Source organism: Eriocheir sinensis, unplaced genomic scaffold (genome assembly GCF_024679095.1).
Source record: "Eriocheir sinensis breed Jianghai 21 unplaced genomic scaffold, ASM2467909v1 Scaffold383, whole genome shotgun sequence".
NCBI lineage: Eukaryota > Metazoa > Arthropoda > Malacostraca > Decapoda > Varunidae > Eriocheir > Eriocheir sinensis.
The window spans coordinates 212501-235000 of NW_026111702.1; the positions used below are offsets into that span (position 1 = coordinate 212501).

General features: G+C 46.4%; 1 protein-coding gene across 1 annotated transcript in view; it reads right to left on the minus strand.

Annotated features, from left to right (window-relative positions):
* The window catches only part of LOC126992007 (uncharacterized), an 87395-nt gene that overhangs the window by 22810 nt on the left and 42085 nt on the right, over window positions 1-22500 (minus strand). Inside the window, exons 6-7 of the mRNA XM_050850676.1 lie at window positions 2000-2096; window positions 453-607 (exon numbers count right to left, since the gene is read on the minus strand). Of these exons, the coding sequence (XP_050706633.1) occupies window positions 453-607; window positions 2000-2096 (252 nt within the window). The remainder of the gene's footprint in view (window positions 1-452; window positions 608-1999; window positions 2097-22500) is intronic.

Below are 22500 nucleotides of genomic sequence, written 5' to 3' on the forward strand. Positions count from 1 at the left end.
CCGGGCGAAGTGGAAAAATTTGGGCGTCTTTTCCAATACTCTACGCCCCTGTCCACCCAGCAGTGAATGGGTACCAGGTATTAATCGGGGGTTGTGTCCAGTCTCTTGGGGTCTGTTCCCTTCTATAATTCCTTCCCCTTCTGTCTCTCTCCGGCATATGACCACAGATGTTGCGCCGACTAAACGAAACTTTCCAAAAAACTTGAGAATTAATGACAGCACGATGAATGAGGAGGGAATGTTCTTACCTTGGCCAGCGTTTACATTATGGCCGCGAGGCATCAATGCACATTATGACTAAGGGCCGCTTTCACAATCACTTTGTTTGTTTTGATCGTTACCAACGGCGGCGATCAAAGCTATAGTTTTCCACGTGAAACTGGCCGATGGGCTAATGGCGGCACACACACACACACACACACACACACACACACACACACACACACACACACCAGGTCGTCGTAGATGACGTGCAACACACGGGTGTCCAGGTTGAGCGACACACATATGTGTTGCCAGCGGAACATCTTGAGCTTGAACTTGAGCGCCTGGGAGACGAGCCCGCCGCAACACTGTACGTGCATGTCCTTCTTCTTCGGCACCAGCTCTTGGGGGGGTAGGAAGGGGGCGGGGGAGAGGCAGGGCGGGGTAGTAGAGGGAGAGGGTGAGAGTATAAAGTGGTATGAAGTGAAGAGACATAAACATAGCAATAACTCTTTATAGGCTGGTATTACAAAACACTTTGCCGCATCACATCAGCTATTTCTAAAGGTCAAAGAGGGGGTCAACAGGGTTCTAATGAGTGTTTCTTTAGGTTCACGGTACAGAAGAATGGTCAAACTACCACCAGGGTCATAAAACTACCCCCGGAAATGCCCACAAGTACGAAAGCCTTGTCAAATATGTGTTCTTGGGTAGCGATATGTCTTGTAATATGACCCAATAAAGGTCAAAGAGGGGGTCAGTCGGGTTCTAATGAGTGTTTCTTTAGGCTCATGGTACAGAAGAAGGGTCAGACTACCACCAGGGTCATAAAACTACCCCCGGAAATGCCCACAACTCCTACGAAAGCCTTGTCAAATATGTGTTCTTGGGTGGCGATATGTCTTGTAATATGACCCAATAAAGGTCAAAGAGGGGATCAGTCGTGTTCTAATGAGTGTTTCTTTAGGCTCATGGTACAGAAGAAGGGTCAGACTACCACCAGGGTCATAAAACCACCCCCGGAAATGCCCACAACTCCTACGAAAGCCTTGTCAAATATGTGTTCTTGGGTGGCGATGTCTTGTGATACGACCCTATAACTGCGCCCCCCCCACACACACACACACACACACACACACACACACACACGTCCATGTCCTTCTTCTACGGCACCAGCTCTTGGGAGGGTAGGAAGGGGGCGGGGGAGAAGGAGAGCGGGTAATAGAGGGAGAGGGTGAGAGGCTCCAGCGTTGCCACATTGTCGTACTCTGAGCATTGTATTTATCATTTTTAAGCTCCTAGACCGTCGTAACCACACAACGACGATAGGAAATTAAAGTTATCGTTGAAACTGTTAAAGAGTGATGGCTTTCGTTCTCTTTTGCTAGAGTTATCGGTCAGAAACTAGGAAAATGCAATGCGCTGAGTACGATAATTTGCAACGTTGCCAGATTGTCGTACTCTGCCTCTTATGATTGCCGATTTCCGACCCCAAAACTGCTTTCCTCACCCCAATAACTGCCTTCATATGTGGTTATCGTTTAAATGGTTAATTATTGGTGTTTCTTGGCAGCAGTTATTGGCCAGAAACCGGTAAATACGAGGCAGTAATTGAGAAGAATGAACACCAGGGAGGAAGGAGTCTACCATTGCCAAGACTGGGAGAGACTCACATCCCTTTGAGTACGATAATCTGTCAACCGTGGGTGAAAGCATAAAGTGGTATAAAGTGAATAGACATAAACATAGCTATAACTCTTTAACTGCTGCCCCCCACCCCACTCACAACACTCACCCACGAAGAGCTCCTCGTTAGCGCCCTCCACGGCATAGTTGAGCAGCGGGATGTGGGAGGTGACGCGACGCAGCCTGAGGTGGACCAACAGTGTCACCTGGGAGACGGGAGAGTGGGGGAGGGGCTGTAGTGGTAATTGGGGAGGCGGTGGCTGAGCGGATAGCGTGACGGTGCCGCGTTCAGGACGACGCGAGCTCAATCCCCACCCGGTACCACCAAGCTGGGATTTTTCAGCCGCCGCCGAGTGGCTTAAAACTACCCACATACTGTCCAGAAGACCACCTATCAACCCGGACTCTAGATTCTAAGATTAAAGATGAGCTCTGGGAGGGCAGCATGAGCCAATGCAAGATGGCGCCACTATAAACACTCGCCTGCGCCAGAACGGGCTGGGCCAACCATCAGGCCCCACCGGGAAGAAGCCTTGGGCCGACCATCAGGATCCACCGGGAAGAAGCCTTGGGCCGACCATCAGGATCCACCGGGAAGAAGCCTACCGGCGCAATAGGCCACGACGTAAAAAAAAAAAATGGTGGTGGGAGCAGTGATGGGGGTTATGGAGGTAAGGGGGATGAGCTTAAATGGAAAAGGGAGGTGTATAAACAAAGAACAATACAAGGATGGAGGGTTATGCGCCATGTCTGTTTACTTTTTGGACGGAGTGGAAAAATTTGGGCGGCTTTTCCGATACCCTACGCCCCTGTCCACCCAGCAGTGAATGGGTACCTGGTATTAATCGAGGGTTGTGTCCCGTCTCCTGGGGTCTGTTCCCTTCTCCTATAATTCCTTCCCCTTCTGTCTCTCTCCGGCATATGACCACAGATGTTGCGCCGACTAAACGAAACTTTACAACTTTCTGTTTACTTTTGTGGGAGCGGCGAGTAGCGGCCTTTTTTTTGTGTGTACTCTTTTTGTTGCCCTTGAGCCGTATCCTTTGATTTAAAAAAAAAAAAGGATTAAGCTTGTGAAGGGACATTTTGACGATGAGAAGGTGGAGTTCACTGTGTCCATACCCTTAATTAAACGTCTGGGGGGGGGGAGAAAGTGAGCAAAGAACAAGGCAGTGGAGGGTTGAGGTTAAGGCGTCATGGGAGGGTAAAAGCTTGTCAAGGGGGATTTTCGTGGTAAGGAGGCGGCGTGCTACGTGTTCCTAAAAGCGTCTCGGAGGGGTTGGGGTGGAGGGGGGGCGGGGGGGGTTGAGATCCTTAAAAAAATAAAGAAATAAAAATAGCAATGGAGCGGTTCTGAGCAAGGCGCCATGGGAGGGTAAAAGCTTGGCAAGGGAGATTTTCGTGGTAAGGAGTTGGCGTGCTACGTGTTCTTAAAAACGTCTCGGAGGGGCTGGGGGGGAGGGGGGGGGGGTAGAGGTGAGATGCTTATAAACAAGAAATAGAAAATAGCAATGGAGGGTTTCTGAGCAAGGCGCCATGGGAGGGTAAAAGCTTGGCAAGGGAGATTTTCGTGGTAAGGAGGCGGCGTGCTGCGTGTTCTTAAAGCGTCTCGGAGGGGTTGAGGGGGAGGGGGGTGGGGGGAAGTGAGAAGGTTAGAAAAGAAATAAAAACAGGAATGGAGGGATTCTGAGCAAGGCGCCATGAAAGGGTAAAAGCTGGTCAAGGGAGATTTTAATGGTAAGGAGGTGGGGTGTTTCGTGTCCTTAAAAGCGTCTCGGAGGGGTTGGGAGGAGAAAGTACATAGGAATACATAGGGAGAACAGACACCAGAAGACCTATCGGTCTATGGCGAGGGTGTCTGTTTACTACCGCTACTACTAGTAAACTAAGTGTGGTAGGATAGGACAGAAAAGATGAAGGCTCCTCCCCACCCACCTCTCCCTCCGGCAACGTTCCGGCAGGAAATAGTCAGAAGTGAACACCATGTACCTTTAAGGAAGAAAGGGACATGGAAATTTTACAGTAAAGAGAGAAATAAGAGGAAATTACTACCCTTAACTTACACTACTGGTAACCTAAGCTGTGGGGGAAAATGACCATTACATAAGAACATAAGAACATAGAAATACAGGGAGACTGGAAGAGGACGAGTGGCCTACACAGGGCAGTCCCAGAATCCCCCCTAATCCTCATGATGGTGTAGAGGTGTAGTTTCAGGGGCACAGGTGGAGGTTTGATCCTCGTTTTACCGGCGGTACTAGGCACGCACCAGTAACCTGTCACCTTACTGCACCCACACCTCACTCCACCTGTCATGCGGACATTAACGGTTGCTTTACTCTATTGTTGACTTTCGCTACTTGCAATCTAGGTTGTGGGGGAGAATTATATGAACATAGGTTGAGCTCTTGCTGCAATCTGTCTGAAACATGAGAAAAAGGGTCAGTATAATCTTATATCCCTGAAGTACTTATCCAAAGAAGACTTAAAGCTATTGATACTCTGTACGCTAACTACTGACGGTGGGAGTCTATTCCAGTGATCGACGACTCTGTTATTGAAAAAAAACTTCTGCGCACCGATGTGTTACATCGATTTCCCTTTAACTTCATACCGTTGCTGCGTGTTCTTGTGTTGGTGTCTCTCTGAAATAGACTATCTGGGTTAATGTTGTCGAATCCATTAAGGATTTTGAACACCTCAGTTAAGTCCCCTCTTATCCTTCGCTTTTTTAGGGAAAACATGTCTAAACGCTTTAAACGCTCGTCATATGGCAAGTTTCGGAGCGCTGGAATTTGTTTGGTTGCTCGTCGCTGTATCTTTTCTAGCAAAACTTGATCTTCGATATAGTTCGGTGACCAGAACTGAACGGCGTATTCTAGGTGAGGTGCTTTAACAAAGAACACAGCAATGGAGGGTTTGAACAAGGCGCCATGGGAGGGTAAAAGCTTGTCAAGGGAGATTTTTGCAGTGAGGGGTTATACGTCGTTCAGATTTAGGCGATATATATATATATATATATATATATATATACATATATAATATATATATATATATATATATATATATATATATATATATATATATATATATATATATATATATATATATATATATATATATATATATATATATATATATATATATATATATATATATATATATATATATATATATATATATATATATATATATATATATATATATATATATATATATATATATATATATATATATATATATATATATATATATATATATATATATATATATATATATATATATATATATATATATATATATATATATATATATATATATATATATATATATATATATATAGCTCGGTGGGACGACCTGAGGATGTACTTTTCCGATTTCCCGTGGAATGATTATTGCTTCCAGGATAGAGACCCCTCTGTGTGTGCTCAGCGCATCACAGAGGTGATTGTCTCTGGAATGTTGGCATACATTCCTCGTTCTTTCTCTACTCCTCAAGGTAAAAAGCCTTGGTTTAATCACGCTTGTTCTCGTGCTGTCAATGATAGAGAGGCAGCTCACAAAAGGTACCAGAGTCCTCAAACAAATGGTAATTATGAACTTTACATTTCTGCCCGAAATCGTGCCAAATCTATACTCCGACTAACCAAAAATTCTTTCATTAATAGAAAATGCCAAAACCTTGCTTTCTCTTCCCGTGACTTCTGGCATCTAGCCAAAAACATCTCCTCCAACTTCACTTCTTCATCTTTCCCTCCACTCCTCAGTCCTGACGGCAACACTGCCGTCTCATCTATCTCTAAGGCTGAACTCTTCTCTCAAACTTTTTCTAAAAACTCCACTCTGGACGATTCTGGGCATATTCCTCCTACTCATCCCCCCTCTGACTCCTTTATGCCTGTTATAAAGATTCTTCAAAATGATGGTTTCTATGCACTCTCTGGCCTCAATCCTCAGAAGGCTTATGGACCTGATGGAGTGCCTCCTATTGTCCTTAAAAACTGTGCCTCCGTGCTGTCACCCTGATTGGTCAAACTCTTTCGCCTCTGCCTGTCAACATCTACCTTTCCTTCTTGCTGGAAGTATGCCTTCATACAGCCTGTGCTTAAGAAGGGTGACCGCTCCAATCCCTCAAACTACCGTCCTATAGCTTTACTTTCTTGTCTATCTAAAACTTTTGAATCAATCCTTAACCGGAAGATTCAAAAGCACCTTTCCACTTCTGACCTATCTGATCGCCAGTATGGGTTCCGCAAGGGGCGTTCTACTGGTGATCTCCTAGCCTTCTTAACTGACTCTTGGTCATCCTCTCTTAGCCGTTTCGGTGAAACCTTTGCTATTGCGCTGGACATATCAAAAGCTTTTGATAGGGTCTGGCACAAATCGTTGCTTTCCAAACTACCCTCCTACGGTTTCTATCCTTCTCTCTGTACCTTTATCTCCAGTTTCCTTTCTGACCGTTCTATTTCTGCCGTGGTAGACGGTCACTGTTCTTCCCCTAAATCTATTAACAGTGGTGTCCCACAGGGTTCTGTCCTATCTCCCACTCTTTCTCTGTTGTTCATTGATGATCTTCTTTCCAAAACGAACTGTCCTATCCATTCCTACGCCGATGATTCCACTCTGCATTACTCAACTTCTTTTAATGGAAGACCCACCCTACAGGAACTTAACGACTCAAGGCTGGAGGCTGCAGAACGCTTAGCCTCAGCCCTTACTATTATTTCCGATTGGGGCAAGAAGAACCTGGTGTCCTTCAACGCCTCAAAAACACAGTTTCTCCACCTATCCACTCGACACAATCTTCCAAACAACTATCCCCTATTCTTTGACAACACCCAGCTATCACCTTCCTCAACACTAAACATCCTCGGTCTATCCTTAACTCAAAATCTCAACTGGAAACTTCATATCTCATCTCTTACTAAATCAGCTTCCTCGAGGCTGGGCGTTCTGTACCGTCACCGCCAGTTCTTCTCCCCTGCACAGTTGCTGTCCATATACAAGGGCCTTGTCCGCCCTCGTATGGAGTATGCATCTCATGTGTGGGGGACTCCACTCACACAGCTCTTCTGGACAGAGTGGAGGCTAAGGCTCTTCGTCTCATCAGCTCTCCTCCTCATACTGATAGTCTTCTACCTCTTAAATTCCGCCGCAATGTTGCCTCTCTTTCTATCTTCTATCGATATTTCCACGCTGACTGCTCTTCTGAACTTGCTAACTGCATGCCTCCCCCCCTCCCGCGGCCCCGCTGCACTGGACTTTCTACTCATGCTCATTCCTATACTGTCCAAACCCCTTATGCAAGAGTTAACCAGCATCTTCACTCTTTCATCCCTCACGCTGGTAAACTCTGGCCGTGTGTGCACTCTGGATGTGCATCCTCGCCTTCTTTAATAGCGCGTTGAGGCAAGCCACTGACAAAAAAATATGTATTTTTATAGTGCTATTGCGTGACTGTAAATACAATGCCTACAAACGGCGGTGTGGGGTGTGAGGGAGGGCATGTTGAAGTTATTGATTTAAATTAGTCCGCTTTTCTTCGTTTTCTCTAAATCCCTGTTTCTACATTCTTTAGTTTGGCTCCAAGCAGTGTCACGCATAAATCACGCCTCGGCCGTGTTTCTTCCCAGAAACCTGCGTATGACTTGACTTGGTGTATAAATAGACTTAGGTTTAACCCGTCCGCTGCGATTGGTACGGATTCGAGGCCTGGCCCGCGGAGTAGCGAAGCACACAAGGTAACCACTGGACCAATAGTTTTAGTGGGCAAGATTTTTATTTTCAATTTTTTTATTTTTTTGTGTTGTTGTTAGTCGGAGAATAGACTTGGCGCTGTTCAGGGCAAAAATTTGACTGGTATATTTTTGTCTAGTTGCCAGAAATATCCAGAAGAGTTTGACATTTTCTATTGATGAAAATTTTTGCAACGTCAAAGAAATTATTGGCACGATCCCAGCCTGAAATGTAAAGAATCGTGATTTGCAGGAGTGCGAAGGCTCAGATACCTTTTGTGAGCAGGGGGTTCGTGGTGCAGTGGTTAGCACACTCGGCTCACAACCGAGAGAGCCCGGGTTCGATTCCCGGGCGGAAAGGAAAAATTTGGGCGGCTTTTCCGATACCCTACGCCCCTGTCCACCCAGCAGTGAATGGGTACCAGGTATTAATCGAGGGTTGTGTCCCGTCTCCTGGGATCTGTTCCTTTCTATAGTTCCTTCCCCTCCTGTCTCTCTCCGGCATATGACCACAGATGTTGCGCCGACTAAACGAAATTTTCCTACCTTATGTGAGCTGCCTCTCTACCTTTCATAGCACGAAAACAAGCGTGATTGAACCAAGGCTCTTTAGCATGAGGAGTAGAGAGAAAGAACGTGAATGTGTCTCTCCATTCTAGAGACAGTCGCCTCCGTAATGCGCTGGGCACACTCAGAGAGGTCTTTCCTGGAAGCAGTAATCATTCCCCGGGAAATCTAAATAGTACATCCTCAGGTCGTCCCACCGAGCTGAAGCAAAATGCCTGAAGGATCGCCTCTTCGGTGGGTCCAGAGGGTGTACAGGAGCGATAGGGAAGAATACAGAAATAAGTTTGTAATCGGAGGAGCCCAACGGAGAGCACAGTTTGACAGAGTAAGCAGAAGGGTTAGAGGTAAGGAAGAGGTCTAGAATGTTGGGCCTGTCTCCAAGACGGTCGGGAATACGTGTAGGGTGCTGAACCAACTGCTCTAGGCCATTGAGGATAGCAAAGTTGTAGGCTTGTTTACCAGGCTGGTCAGTGAAAGAGGATGAAAGCCAAATCTGGTGGTGAACATTGAAATCTCCCAAAATGGAGATTTCAGCGAAGGGAGAGTGGGTCAAGATGTGCTACACTTTAGAATTCAAGTAGAGAGAGGGAACAGCTTGACAGAGCAAGCAGAGGAAATTCGCGGGAAATCTGAAAAGTATATCCTCAGGTCATCCAGCCGAGCTGAAACAATGCATAGAGACTCACCTGTCTGAGGGCTGGAATGCGACCCAGGCCCGTGTCCAGCATAGACTCGGTGGTGGCCACGTCGCCTATCTGGAACCTCACCACGCCAACCTCCCTTGCTGCGTCGAGAAGGGAGAACGGAAAGGAAGGTTAAGAAGGGTTGCTTTGTATAGGTATCAAAGTATAGATGAATGTATTGGTAGACAAAATGACAGATAAATAGACGCTGTCACGCCTCTCTCCCTCGCTTCGTCGGGAAATTAGAAAGGAAAGGAAAGTTAAAAAGTGACGCTGTGAAATTGAATGTGTAGACCAGAGATGAATGAAACTATAGACGAATTAACAGATAAATTATATACTCTCACGCTGGGGGAGGCGGTGGCTGAATGGATAGCATGACGGCGCCGCGTTCAGGACGACGCGAGTTCAATCCCCGCCCGGTGCCACCAGGCTGGGATTTTTCAGCCGCCACCGAGTGGCTTAAAACTACCCACATGCTGTCCAGAAGACCACCTATCAACCCGGACTCTAGATTCTAGGATTAAAGATGAGCTCCGGGAGGGCAGCATGAGCCAATGCAAGATGGCGCCACTATAAACACTCGCCTGCGCCAGAACGAGCTGGGCCGACCATCAGGCCCCACCGGGAAGAAGCCTTGGACCGACCATCAGGATCCACCGGGAAGAAGCCTACCGGCGCAATAGGCCACGACGTAAAAAAAAAAAAAAAAAAAACGCCACCCTCAATCGCTGCGTCGGGAACTTAGAAAGGAAATGAAGCTTAATTAAATCGAGTTGCTGTGTGTGTATATGTATGTATGAATGTATGCATGAGTGTATGTATGTATAGATGGAAAGAGAGACAGACAGATCATGAAATAGAGACGGCAAAGACATGTTGCTGTATCTATAAGTTATAAGTGTGTGTGTGTGTGTGTGTGTGTGTGTGTTAGCGTTGCCATATTATCATACTCACCACATTGTATTTATCATTTTTAAGCCCCAAACTCTCGCACCTTACCAAATAGCGATAGAAAAATAAAGTTAGCGTTAAAACTGTTACTTATCGATGTTGTTGTTGTTGTTATTTTTGCTATAGTTACCGGTCAGAAACTCCGAAAATGCAATGCGATGAGTACGATAATTTGCCAAGGCTGGTGTGTGTGTGTGTGTGTGTGTGTGTGTGTGCACATAGATAGATAAATAGGTGTATAGTTAACACACCCTTAGTTACACATTTGAAAACAATACGAAAATGAACATAAGGATAAACGAGGGAAGATGAAGAGGGAGGAGAAGAAAAGAAAGGAAAATGGGAGTGGGAAGAAGGAGAAGGAAGAATGGAAGAATGAGTGGAAGGGAATAGAGAAGAGAGTGGACGGAGAAAGAAAGGAAAGAATGAAAGAATGAGTAGAGGGAAAAAAGAAGACAATGGAGGGAGAATCAAGGTGGAGAAGAGAAGTGGAAGAAAGGAGGAGAGAGAGAGAGAAAAAGGAAGAAAGAGAACAGAAATGGAGGAAGAGAGGAAAGAATGAAAGAGTAGAGAGGAAAAAAAAGAGAATGGAGGGAGAATCAAGGTGGAGAAGAGAAGTGGAAGGAAGGAGGAGAGAGATAAAAAAGGAAGAAAGAGGGAATGAAAAAATAATACAAGGCGGGAGTGAAGAAAATAGTAGAGGACTAAGTCTATATATACCAAGTCAAGTCATACGCAGGTTTGTGGGAGGAGACACGGCCGAGGCGTGTTTTATGCGTGACATTGCTTGGAGCCAAACTAGAGAATGCAGAAACAGGGATTTAGAGAAAATGAAGAAAGACGGACTACTGTAAATCAATCACTTCAACATGCCCTCCCTCACACCGCCGTTTGTAGGCATTGAAATTACAGTCATGCAATAGCACAGTAAATCGACATTTTTTTCGTCAGTGGCTTGCCTGAACGCGCTGTGAAAGAAGGCAAGAATGCACATCCAGAGTGCACATACGGCCCCAACTTTAGTCACCCCTGAACTGGCGGGTATCTCTTTTTTTTGGGCTCCAAGTGACGTCATCCCGCTCCTCCGCCCCAAAACCGCCTCCTGCGCGTACCGGTCGCAGTTTTGAAGCAGAGTGACTTGACTTGGTATATATAGACTTAGGTAGAGGAGGGAGGAGGAAATGGAGAACAAGTGAGGACGAACGGAAAGACTGACACCTCACCCAAGCCTTAGACCCCCACCACAGCACTGCCTTACCTGCCTCTTATTGTTATAGTAGGATATCAATGTATTATTATTATTATTTAATATCACCACGAATTAGGCATACAATTGTCAATGGAAAAAACCCACGACAGATATATCACGCCACCTTATAGGAATGTCGTCCGTCAGTGTTTACCGTCTCAGTTTGTATACATCGCATTTCATAGTGCGTGGAGGTCACCTTGACGTACGTGACCAATTGTAACAATTATTTTCCAACCTGTAACTCCACTCCTTCACGAGAGTCCGACTGACACACAACGGAGCCGCTCTCGCTACGACGCTTCTTGTACATATAGGCTACGAATATATTTGCCTTAAGGAAGCTGAAGTCTTAATCAACGCCCTTTAAACGCCCCCCGGTAGCCCGTTACATTTGTTTGGCAGCGGTCCCCACCGCGCCTATGCCTTCGCTACCTCGTTCTCCTCCAAACTCCTAGCCACGAGAACTCACCAACAAACTCCGGGGACAGGCGTAGAAGGAAGGAAGGAGTCACAAGCCAGCCGTCCGCGGCAACTCACCAGGCTCCAGCTACAAACTCTACAGGCGTCAAGCCTACAAGCTCTATACAGGCGTCAATCCTCGAGCCACCAACAGGCCAACGCAGCCGAGAGCGAGGGCCACAATCTACAAGCCGCTCCACCCGCCTCAAGCCAGCACTGCTACGAGCACTGCAAACCACTCACAGCTCACTCGAAGCCCTCCACGATATGCAGAAGAATTCACGCCCTCGGGCCTCCGCCCGCAGGAGGAGGCACGCCCCGCTGACCTTGGAACAACCCACATGCCCCTCGCACCACAGCGGGCGGCAACACCCCAGCTGCCGGGAGCATCGACCCAAACCTCTTCCGGCAAACAGTCAGCAAGGGCACCCGCGGACATCTCCCGGTGACTGCAAGCAATTACCACTACCGTTTCCTGCAAGGCGTCTTCTCAAGAGGTTACACACCCAAGTCGTTTTATCTGCCACCGCGGCCCATCTCTCAATATAACAAGAACGCCGCAGCCGTCCTACGTCTGGCAGCAGTGTTCCGGCACCAGCTCCCTGCCAGTCAAATCGCTGGGTCAGCAGTTTCCAGCAGCCATTACGAGTCTCCCGATGTCCGCCCTTCCCTCATCTCTCACCGCCGCTGCTGCCGCGGCCGAGGTCTTCCGACGCGACTCCAACGACTGCACGTACCCCAGGGCGTCACCAACCTTCGCCCTCTCCACTACATCAGCTGATTAATCTTGGTATTTGTGGATATTCCCTTCTGGTCAAAATATGCCGGCTCAGCTTATTTCAGTTTTGTTTAGAGCAGAGGCACCACCTTTTTTATTTCTGTGTTCCTAACACTGTTAATCAGTCATAATTGTGAGAGTAACGTTCATTCGCATGCGATATTGATCCTTTCTTATTGTCTGCTAGCGGTAAAACTGTGAATTCCCTGATCAAAGTTAATCTTCCTCAGTGTGCCCTGGCTCCGTTTTTCTCTTCGCCGCTCGAGAGCAAACTAGCGCTTTAAAGGTATACTAACTTAATTTTCTCCTACCCAAAATACCGCAGTTTTTATAGAACTATTTTTTTCTTGTACCCATAGCATTATAACATTCCATTATAACCTTAACTTCTATTACGTCTAACAGGCACCTTTCTTGTTTTCAGGGTTTCGGCGCAAACTATTAATTCATACACGTTACGTTTATTGGTTAATATTTACAGCTATCAAAATATGCTCCTATATTGTAACTGATTTACACCATAGTATGAACGAAGACACTGTCGCTAAACTCGGCGACACTTTTAAGCATTTAACACAGACCACAGACGAAGAGGGAACGGAACACGATACAAAAACCGGTGAATTTACTAAGGTAATCTTATGTTCAGGCACTCATTATTTATCAATTCCAGGCAGCAGAATTCATTCACCCCCGGGTCCGTCGGAATACTTACAACCCACTCAAGGTTCAGGAACACCCTCACCATCAACCCCTCGCAACAGCCGCAGCATTGCAGGCACAAAGTAAGGCATCTCTCACCTGTAGTTTTTGTAAACAATCAGGACATTCTGAACATTCTTGCTTCGCGAAACGTAGGAAATCAACACACTCAAGACAGGGCTCTGATAGGAGATCAGGAGGTTACAGGGGCGGGCATCATTCATCACACAGGAACCCTAGGCCAAACCATCAGCGGAAGGCTGCCTTTTGCCTTGTCCACGGGAATTGTTTTCATGATTCAGACAGTGGTTCTGCAATACAAAAGGCCAAGGAGGAACAGAAGTACAAGTCCTCAGCGGACAGTAAACCACACTCCTCCTCTTCTCAGAATAAAAAGACATGACTTCGTGACAGCCCCAAGGCGTACATCCAAGTGTCCCTTAAGGACAATACTAATTGGGAGCAACTTGACTCCGTCATTGCCGCCTTGGGACGGACAAGCATAATTGCCCTCCCTTGCAAGGTGGGCAAAATTTCACTCACCTTAGCGGTAGACACAGGTGCGACAGTCAATGTCATCTCAGACTCCGCTTACAGGTCACTGACACGACAGGCGAGAGGGGAAAATTGGCCGCTCCAAGAGAATGACCTGAATGTGGTAGGCGTGACGGGCACCACTTTGGGAATCCTTGGTCGAGTACCACTAACAGTCAGCTTACATGAAAAAGTATGTCCCTTTCGAGATTTCTTTTATGTATCTAGCAGGTTTGCCTTACCTGTGGATGGGATCTTAGGATTAAACGCCATGAAAGACCTGCACATAACCATAAACCCTGAAAGCAACGCGATCGTATATCAAGGACGATGCATACAGTGGATGGTAAATCCATCGCCTATGTCACCTGTAATCCCGCCCTCAGAGGGGGAAAATGACCAACCCACCACAGACTCAGGGTCTGCCACCGCCCAAGTGTCACCTCTTACGGTCAAACCACACGAAAACATTTCAGACTTGTGGCGGACAGTAACGGCAGTCGTAGAAGGTCCCCAAATAGTTCCGGATCGTGCTGCTAAACTTGTTAAAATTCGGTTGCCTAACGCCCCTCCAACGGGCAGTGATGTGTGTCTCGACGGAGCAACTCACATACACCGGGTGACGGTGGAAGTAACTCTCGCGACAGTCAAGGAGGGAGGTTTTCCAGAGGCATTGGTAATAAATACGTCTGGATCCCCTGTATCCTTAAAACACGGTGTTAGATTATGCCAGTGTCTAGTGTATGGGAGAAATGTCGCCCCGGAACCAGCTGAATACCCTTCAGCCCAAGTCTCAGGCATCACCTCGGGGTGTCAGGCTTCTCCCGAACAAGACACAGCTAATTTAGAGGCATTCCTAAAAGTTGCACACTATTCCGAAATTAAGCCAACCTTAGTCCAGCTACTGGAACATTATAGGGGGGCGCTTACTCTACCAGGCGAGCCGCTTGGAGTTACGCAGTGTGATGAACACCACATTAAGTTAAAACCCAATACAAATCCTGTATATATCAATGCGAACAAGCTCCCCCACAGTCAGAGGGAGGTCGTGCAAAAACTTATCTCTGAGATGTTAGAACAAGGTGTCATCAAAGAATCGAATTCCCCGTGGAATTCACCCTTGTTTCTGGTTCCAAAGAAAGACAGTTCTTATCGTCCTGTGATTGATTTCCGGCGTGTGAACAACGCGACCGTGGATGATCATTTTCCGCTTCCCGTTCTTAGAGATCTTCTGATGTGTCTCGGTAGAGGAAATAAAGTCTTTACGAGTCTTGATCTGGACAGTGGCTACTGGCAACTGCCCATGGCCCCCGAGTCACGTGAAATAACGGCTTTCAGCACGCCTCATGGCCACTATGAGTGGACGAGGATGCCGTTCGGGCTCAAAGGAGCTCCCTTGACCTTCCAATGGACAATGAACAGTATTTTTGGTGACTTGCTGGGCAACTCTGTCTATGTGTATTTAGACGACATCATCATAGCAAGTAAAGACGTGCATGCACACATGGAAACTCTAAAAGCAGTCCTGCACAGACTTCAAGAGGTCGGATTAAAGCTCAAAATCACCAAATGTGAATTTTTAAAGCCTCGGATCAAGTTCTTGGGGTATGTCGTGGACGAATTCGGCATCCACACAGTGGACGACAAAATAAAAGCTATTGCCGAGTTCCCTCAGCCAACGTCTGCGGACAAGGTACGGTCTTTCTTGGGTGTCGCAGGTTATTACAGGCCTTTCATAAAGGACTTCACAGCACGCACGAGTCCCCTAACCCATCTATTAAAGAAAGACGTACCATTTCAGTGGCTCCCAGCTCAACAAACGAGCTTTGAGGATTTAAAGAAAGCGCTTACACAGGCTCCGGTCCTTATCTTTCCGGATTTCAAGGACCCCTTTCAGCTTTGTACCGACGCTTCGGCTAGTGGACTAGCAGCCGCTCTTATGCAAACAGATAAGTCCGGCAAAAAGCATGTAATAGCGTTCGCCAGTCGAGTACTAACGGCTCCGGAAAAGAACTATTATGTTACCCACCTAGAGGCTCTTGCCATTGTGTGGGGTCTGAAGCATTTTCGAGACATAGTGATGGGGTACATGATTGTGGTGTATACAGACCACGCGGCCATAACTGATCTTTTCAAGGGAAAAAACCTACACGGTCGTCTGGCAAGATGGTTCTTAACGATCCAAGCATACAATCCGGAGATAAAATATATCACCGGGAAAACAAATGTGGTCGCAGATGCCTTATCTCGGAATATTCTGATAGGCGCGATTACCACCCCAGAGGTCATCCACAACTTCACTTCACCTGAGCTACACACTGCTCAGCGAGACCACCCTGTGTGGAAGAGGTTAATTTACGCCCTCGAGTCGGGAGACGAAACAAACCTTCCTGAATTGCCAGTTCCCTTTTCACAATTCTTCCTATCAGAGGACAGCCTCCTTTGTAGGTCATGGCCAATCAAACCGGTACCTATAGAACAACTGGTCATCCCAGACAAATACGTCCCCGTGACGCTTAAGCTGGTCCATAACACACCCATTGCGGGTCACCCAGGAAGAGACAAGACGCTATCTGTCACCAGACGAAAATTCTACTGGCCCACATTACGGGTTGATGTAGAAAAACATGTCGCACATTGCGTCGTTTGTGCTAAGCACAAGGGGTCCGTAAAAGGGCCAGCACCTATGTTGCAATACCCACTACCAGAGGCGCCATGGGATGTTGTTAATATGGACTTATTACAGCTCCCCCAGAGCCAACATGGTTCGCGCTACTTATTGGTGTGCGTCGACCAGTTCTCTAAGTTTCTAGTTCTAGCGCCTCTCAAGGACAAGACAGCCACACGCGTGGCCCATGCCCTCGTGACTCACGTGTTGTGTCCACATTCGTCTCCTCGAATTCTTTTGAGTGACAATGGCACCGAGTTTAGGAACTCAGTATTGAGCGAAATATGCGCTCAGTTTAACATCACGCAATCCTTCATCACAGCTTACCACCCAGCTGCTAATGGGTTGGCGGAGAGGGCTAATAGGAAAATCTTACAGGTCCTCAGGCCTATCGTGAACGATCTCCACGATAACTGGGAGGATTGGCTATCGCATATAGCCGCTTCCATAAATACGTCGGTAAACGACTCTACGGGGAAGTCTCCCTACTACATCTTATATGGGGTGGAGAAACGTCTTCCGTACGACTTCCTAACAAAACCACAACAACCTCTCTACAACATTGATAGGTACGCACAACAGCAGATGCATATGTTTTACAAGATACACTCAGAAGTTAGGTGTACGTTAAAAGCTACGAAGGTTGAAATGATGTCAAAACAACACAAACAGGCCGTCCCGGTGGAATTAAAAGAGGGTGACAGTCATGATTAAGCAAGCGGAAAGGAGTTCGAAACTGGGGGCTAAATTTGTGGGTCCTTACCGAGTTGTTCGGAATGTCAGGGGAAATCGGTTCGAGGTTCTCGAGTCAAATAGTGGAGTCAGTCTAGAAGTTCACAGTGATCGTCTGAAAGTAATTCCCTCACCTTTGGACCTTGATATTGGTAATTCCCCCTCAGAGTCAAATGTTCAACAAGATAATCCCAACACCCATAGCTATAACTTGAGACCACGGGTTTAAATACTTCATCCCCACCACTTTCAGATCATGATGTTGCGTTTTCTGATCATCTTGTTGTCCCTCGGCTCCCTGCTTGCAACGACACCCATCCACCTGAAGCCTGGCGCCCTCACGGCACACATAGGAGAGGTCTTCCTCATAGAAGATGTGCTCCTCGTAAAATATCCATATACTTCCTTGACCAACACCACTGACACAATCAGGATAGTCTCAGAAAAACTACTCGGCATGACAGACGCCATACGGGCTACCAAGACTTGGGAATCAGAGGCACCATCTAGTACCAACTCTCTGAATCTTTTTCAGCTACTGGAGGATAGGATTCTGTTCTTGCGGGGAAAAGTTGATGAGGTAGACATGGATTATAGTTTTCACTCAGTTCACTCTCGGGTAAAGAGGGGGTTGCTCAACATCGTTGGGTCCGCCTCAAAGTTCCTCTTCGGTACGGCAACCGACGAGGACGTACGCGATTTGCGGGACCACTACTCTCATGCACTTTCCTTTGCTGCTCGAAATCGCAGGGTGATCAACGCCAATTGTAGAAAACTTGCGCGGTTGCATACTAACATTGAGGAACTGCTAGAGCAAACAAATAAGATGGTAGAGGTTATCAGCATAGTTGTCAAACAGATCGACCAGGTGAGTCAGTTTCTCCTCCTAGATCAGGCCTTGCATGTATTGGAAAACGTCATAAACTCTGTCCCAACGGCAAATCAGCAGGTTATTAGCAACATGGTTGATGCAGCGCACGGTAGAGTCACACCTGCCTTGCTCCCTCTCCACGATTTGAGAACGACTATCCATATTGGGTATCAAAATTATAGCCTAACACCTTTATTCGCCCCAGACATGAGTCTATATTTTTACCCCTTGATTGAGTCTAGCCTCACCCCCGATGCCATAATCATTCATGTTCCATTTCAAACTGCGGACGTGTTTGAGGCACACGAAATTGTCCCGTTCCCTTTTTCAGCTAAGGACAGTGTGTTAGCCCTGGACACGTCCCCGTCTCTTGTTCTAATCGCGAAGGATTTCGCTCTGTATTCAACGGGTAGCTACTCACTCTTGCAATATTGCAAAGAGACGGTCTTCGGGCAATTCTATTGCTCTGCGTCTCTCTTTGCCTTCCTACCAGTTCGGGGAGGGGTATGCGAGATCGCCCTCACCCGCGTGAACGCGTCTGACGCTCTTTCCCTGTGCCCTTACAAGCAGCTACCACCAACACCTGTTTTCCATAAGAACTTTCAGGGTCTGCATTATTTCTATTTCCCTCAGTCCTTCTATGTATCAGTCATCTGCCCGGAGGGTACCACTTATCAACGGGTTACTGGTCACTATGCCATAGCGGAAGCATGCTATATCCGCTCCACTAACATAACAACGTACCCGTCCCGGATCCGTCTGGTTTTCACGGCCAATATTTCCCATCGAGTGTTTCCTCTACGGTCTCTCGATGACATTCACTTCTCCAGCATCTCTTATGTGACTAATTCCCTTTATTCATTGTCGTTGGCAAACAAAACAGAGTTTGCGGAAACCCTGGAGGAAACGCTGCCTGAATACCTGCATCTCCCCTACCTGTACCCTGGATTTTTTGTGCCAATGTTTCTGATGTTCGTCAGTCTCGTCGTCATGTGCTACCTTATTAGGAGGAACTCTGTCCTGCACGATTATTTGGTTGTGCAGACACGGCGACTGGATGCAGGGAGGCCACTGGCAAGGTAGTTTTTTTCCTTTTCTCAGGCAAGTCAGATAACAGAAACCTGGCATTCCCCTGCTCCTATACTTAACATTGTACTATGTTTCACTACTGTATTTTTTTTTAGGAGCTAGATGTACGCTTCATTGTCTGTAACTATGCCAGTTGATAGCTTCTTATACATGTGTCCCTATATTTATCTTTTGAGAGATTTCTTATGTTTCATGTCACACACGTTGTGTTTTACATCTCACTATTTATATTATTTCTACACAAATGTTCTTACATGGCCAGTGTTTTATTGTAATTGTTTCAGAGGCAGTCTGCTTAACAAACTCCCACTATGTATGTTAATGGTAACTAGACTGCTATTTAGATTTTTGTATATCGCGAGGTCGCGATCACTGGTAGGTGACCGAGCAGTGTTATAGTAGGATATCAATGTATTATTATTATTATTTAATATCACCACGAATTAGGCATACAATTGTCAGTGGAAAAAACCCACGACAGATAGATCACGCCACCTTATAGGAATGTCGTCCGTCAGTGTTTACCGTCTCAGTTTGTATACATCGCATTTCATAGTGCGTGGAGGTCACCTTGACGTACGTGACCAATTGTAACAATTATTTTCCAACCTGTAACTCGCCACTCCTTCACGAGAGTCCGACTGACACACAATGGAGTCGCTCTCGCTACGACGCTTCTTGTACATATAGGCTACGAATATATTTGCCTTAAGGAAGCTGGAGTCTTAATCAACGCCCTTTAAACGCCCCCCGGTAGCCCGTTACATTATGATTTACCGACACACACACACACACACACACACACTCACACACTCACACACACACACACTTCCAAAAACACCCTCTTCCAGCAGTATCTCGCTCCTCTCTAACACCCATCTCCCCTCCCCTCCGAAAAAAAAAGGAAAATAATTGAAGTCCTTTCCGACCCCAAAATTGCGTTCATCACCCCAATAACTGCCTTCATATATAGTTATCGTTAAAATGGTTAGTTATTGGTGTTTCTTGGGAACAGTTATGGGCGAGAAACCGGTAAATACGCGGCTCTGAACTACTACTATAACTACTACTACTACTATTACTACTACTACTACTACTACTACTACTATTATTACTACTTCTACCGCTACTACTACTATTTGGCAACCGTGCTCGGCCGCTGGTTTTTTTTTTCTTTATGTCTACGCCTAAAGCGCCGGTAGGCTTGCTTGAGGGGCCTGGATGATGTTCGGCCCCAGCCCGTCATGGCGCAGGCAAGTGTTTATAGTGGCGGAATGTTCTATACTCGATTATATTGATAAGTGTGATTTAATGACGATTTAATTATGCAATGTGCGTCAAACTATTAAAGATAAATTTAACCCGGTGGTGGTAGCAGCGGGGATCATGTTTCCTAATGGTCCCCCCAAGCGAGAAAAAAAGAGAAAAAAATCACCCCTCACACAAACCATTTCATAATATATATCAAAGCATTTGTGAACAGATTATGTATCATCTATTTTTGGGGGTTTATATCATGGCACAAATTTGGCCCGTTGCTGCTACACGGTAAAGCCACAAATTTGGCCCGTCGCTGCTATACGGTAAAGCCGCAAATTTGGCCCGTCGCTTCTGCACGGTAAAGCCACAAATTTGCCCCGTCGCTGCTACACGGTAAAGCCACAAATTTGGCCCGTCGTTGCTACACGGTAAAGCCACAAATTTGGCCCGTCGCTGCTTCACGGTAAAGCCACAAATTTGGCCCGTCGCTGGTACACGGTAAAGCCACAAATTTGGCCCGTCGCTTCTACACGGTAAAGCCACAAATTTGGCCCGTCGCTGCTATACGGTAAAGCCGCAAATTTGGCCCGTCGCTTCTGCACGGTAAAGCCACAAATTTGCCCCGTCGCTGCTACACGGAAAGCCACAAATTTGGCCCGTCGTTGCTACACGGTAAAGCCGCAAATCTGGCCCGTCGCTGCAACACGGTAATGGCACAAATTTGGCCCGTCGCTGCTACACGATAAAGCCGCAAATTTGGCTCGTCGCTGCTACCGGGTTAAAGATAGATTTAAACGACATTCATAACGAAGCTAAGCAAGTCCAAGCTGGATAGAACGTGGAATGTATGCCTACATTCCAGAGACAATCACCTCCGGCATGCACTAGGCACACACACACACACACACAGGGGTCACCGGCCTGGAACCAGTAATCATTCCCACTTACCTGACTCACCGCCCACCGCCGCCCCCATCACCATCACCACGACCACCACGGCCCTGGCACACACCTCGGCCATTGAACACTGCAAGACAAGGGAAAATAATAATATAGTTAATTTATTTATGTGTCTAGTTATTTGCTTTTGGGAGAGCGCTTGTCAAGAATGCCTTTCCGAGGGGTCCTGGTGGTCAGGCCAGTCCGTTCTAAGTGGGAAAAGAAAGTATTTTATAGTGACGCCATTCCTGTTGTTGTTAATATTGTTAGTAGTAGTAGTAGTAGTAGTAGTAGTAGTAGTAGTAGTAGTAGTAGTGGCAGTAGCAGTAGTAGTAGTAGTAGTAGTAGTAGTAGTAGCAGCATAGTTAATAAGCCCTATACCTCAATGCTGTGGGTCAAGTTCAACACCTTCAGGTTTAGCAAGGAGCTAGTGAACGACTGGGACAGATTTGGTGTTTGTGTAGCCATTGCCAAGACAGTTCAGAGTTTCAGCGGAGAAGAGAAAGGCGTATGCAATTCTTTAGAGAGTGCCAGTAGCTAAGAATTTCCGGAGGAGGCGAGATAGATTAATGAATGCCCGGGAAGGTTTTGTTACTAAGTGAAGACTCTCTCGCCTGCTTGTAATTTATTCATTCATTATATTCTTGTTTCTTTGTTTTTCTTTGTACCTCCTAATACTTCTGACCCCAAGTACTGATTCCCTAAGGGGCGTTCCACTGGTGATCTTCCCTTCCTGATTGACATCTGGCTTTTCCTTCTCCCCTCTTTCATCATTGCTTCCTATCTTCCTTCCTTCTTGGGCGGCTTTTCCGATACCCTACGCCCCTGTCCACCCAACAGTGAATGGGTACCAGGTATTAATCGGGGGTTGTGTCCCGTCTCCTGGGGTCTGTTCCCTTCTATAGTTCTTTCCCCTTCTGTCTCTCTCCGGCATATGACCACAGATGTTGCGCCGACTAAACGAAACTTTCCAACTTCCTTCCTTCCTTCCTTTTTTGAGTTCTTAATTTCTTATCAACTTTCCTCTCTACTTCCTTACTTAGATACTTAATTTTCTCTATCTTCCCTTCTTCCTTCCCTCCTTCCTTTCTTCCTTCCTTCCTTCTTTCCTTCCTTCCTTCCTTCCTTCCTTCCTTTCTTTCTTTCTTTCTTTCTTTTATTTTTCTTTCTTCCTCTAATTATTTTTTACTTTCTCTCTTTCTCTCTTTCTTTCTTTCTTTCTTTCTTTCTTTCTTTCTTTCTTTCTTTCTTTCTTTCTTTCTTTCTTTCTTTCTTTCTTTCTCTCTCTCTCTCTCTCTCTCTCTCTCTCTCTCTCTCTCTCTCTCTCTCTCTCTCTCTCTCTCTCTCTCTCTCTCTCTTTTTCTTTCTCTCTTTCTTTCTTCCTTTT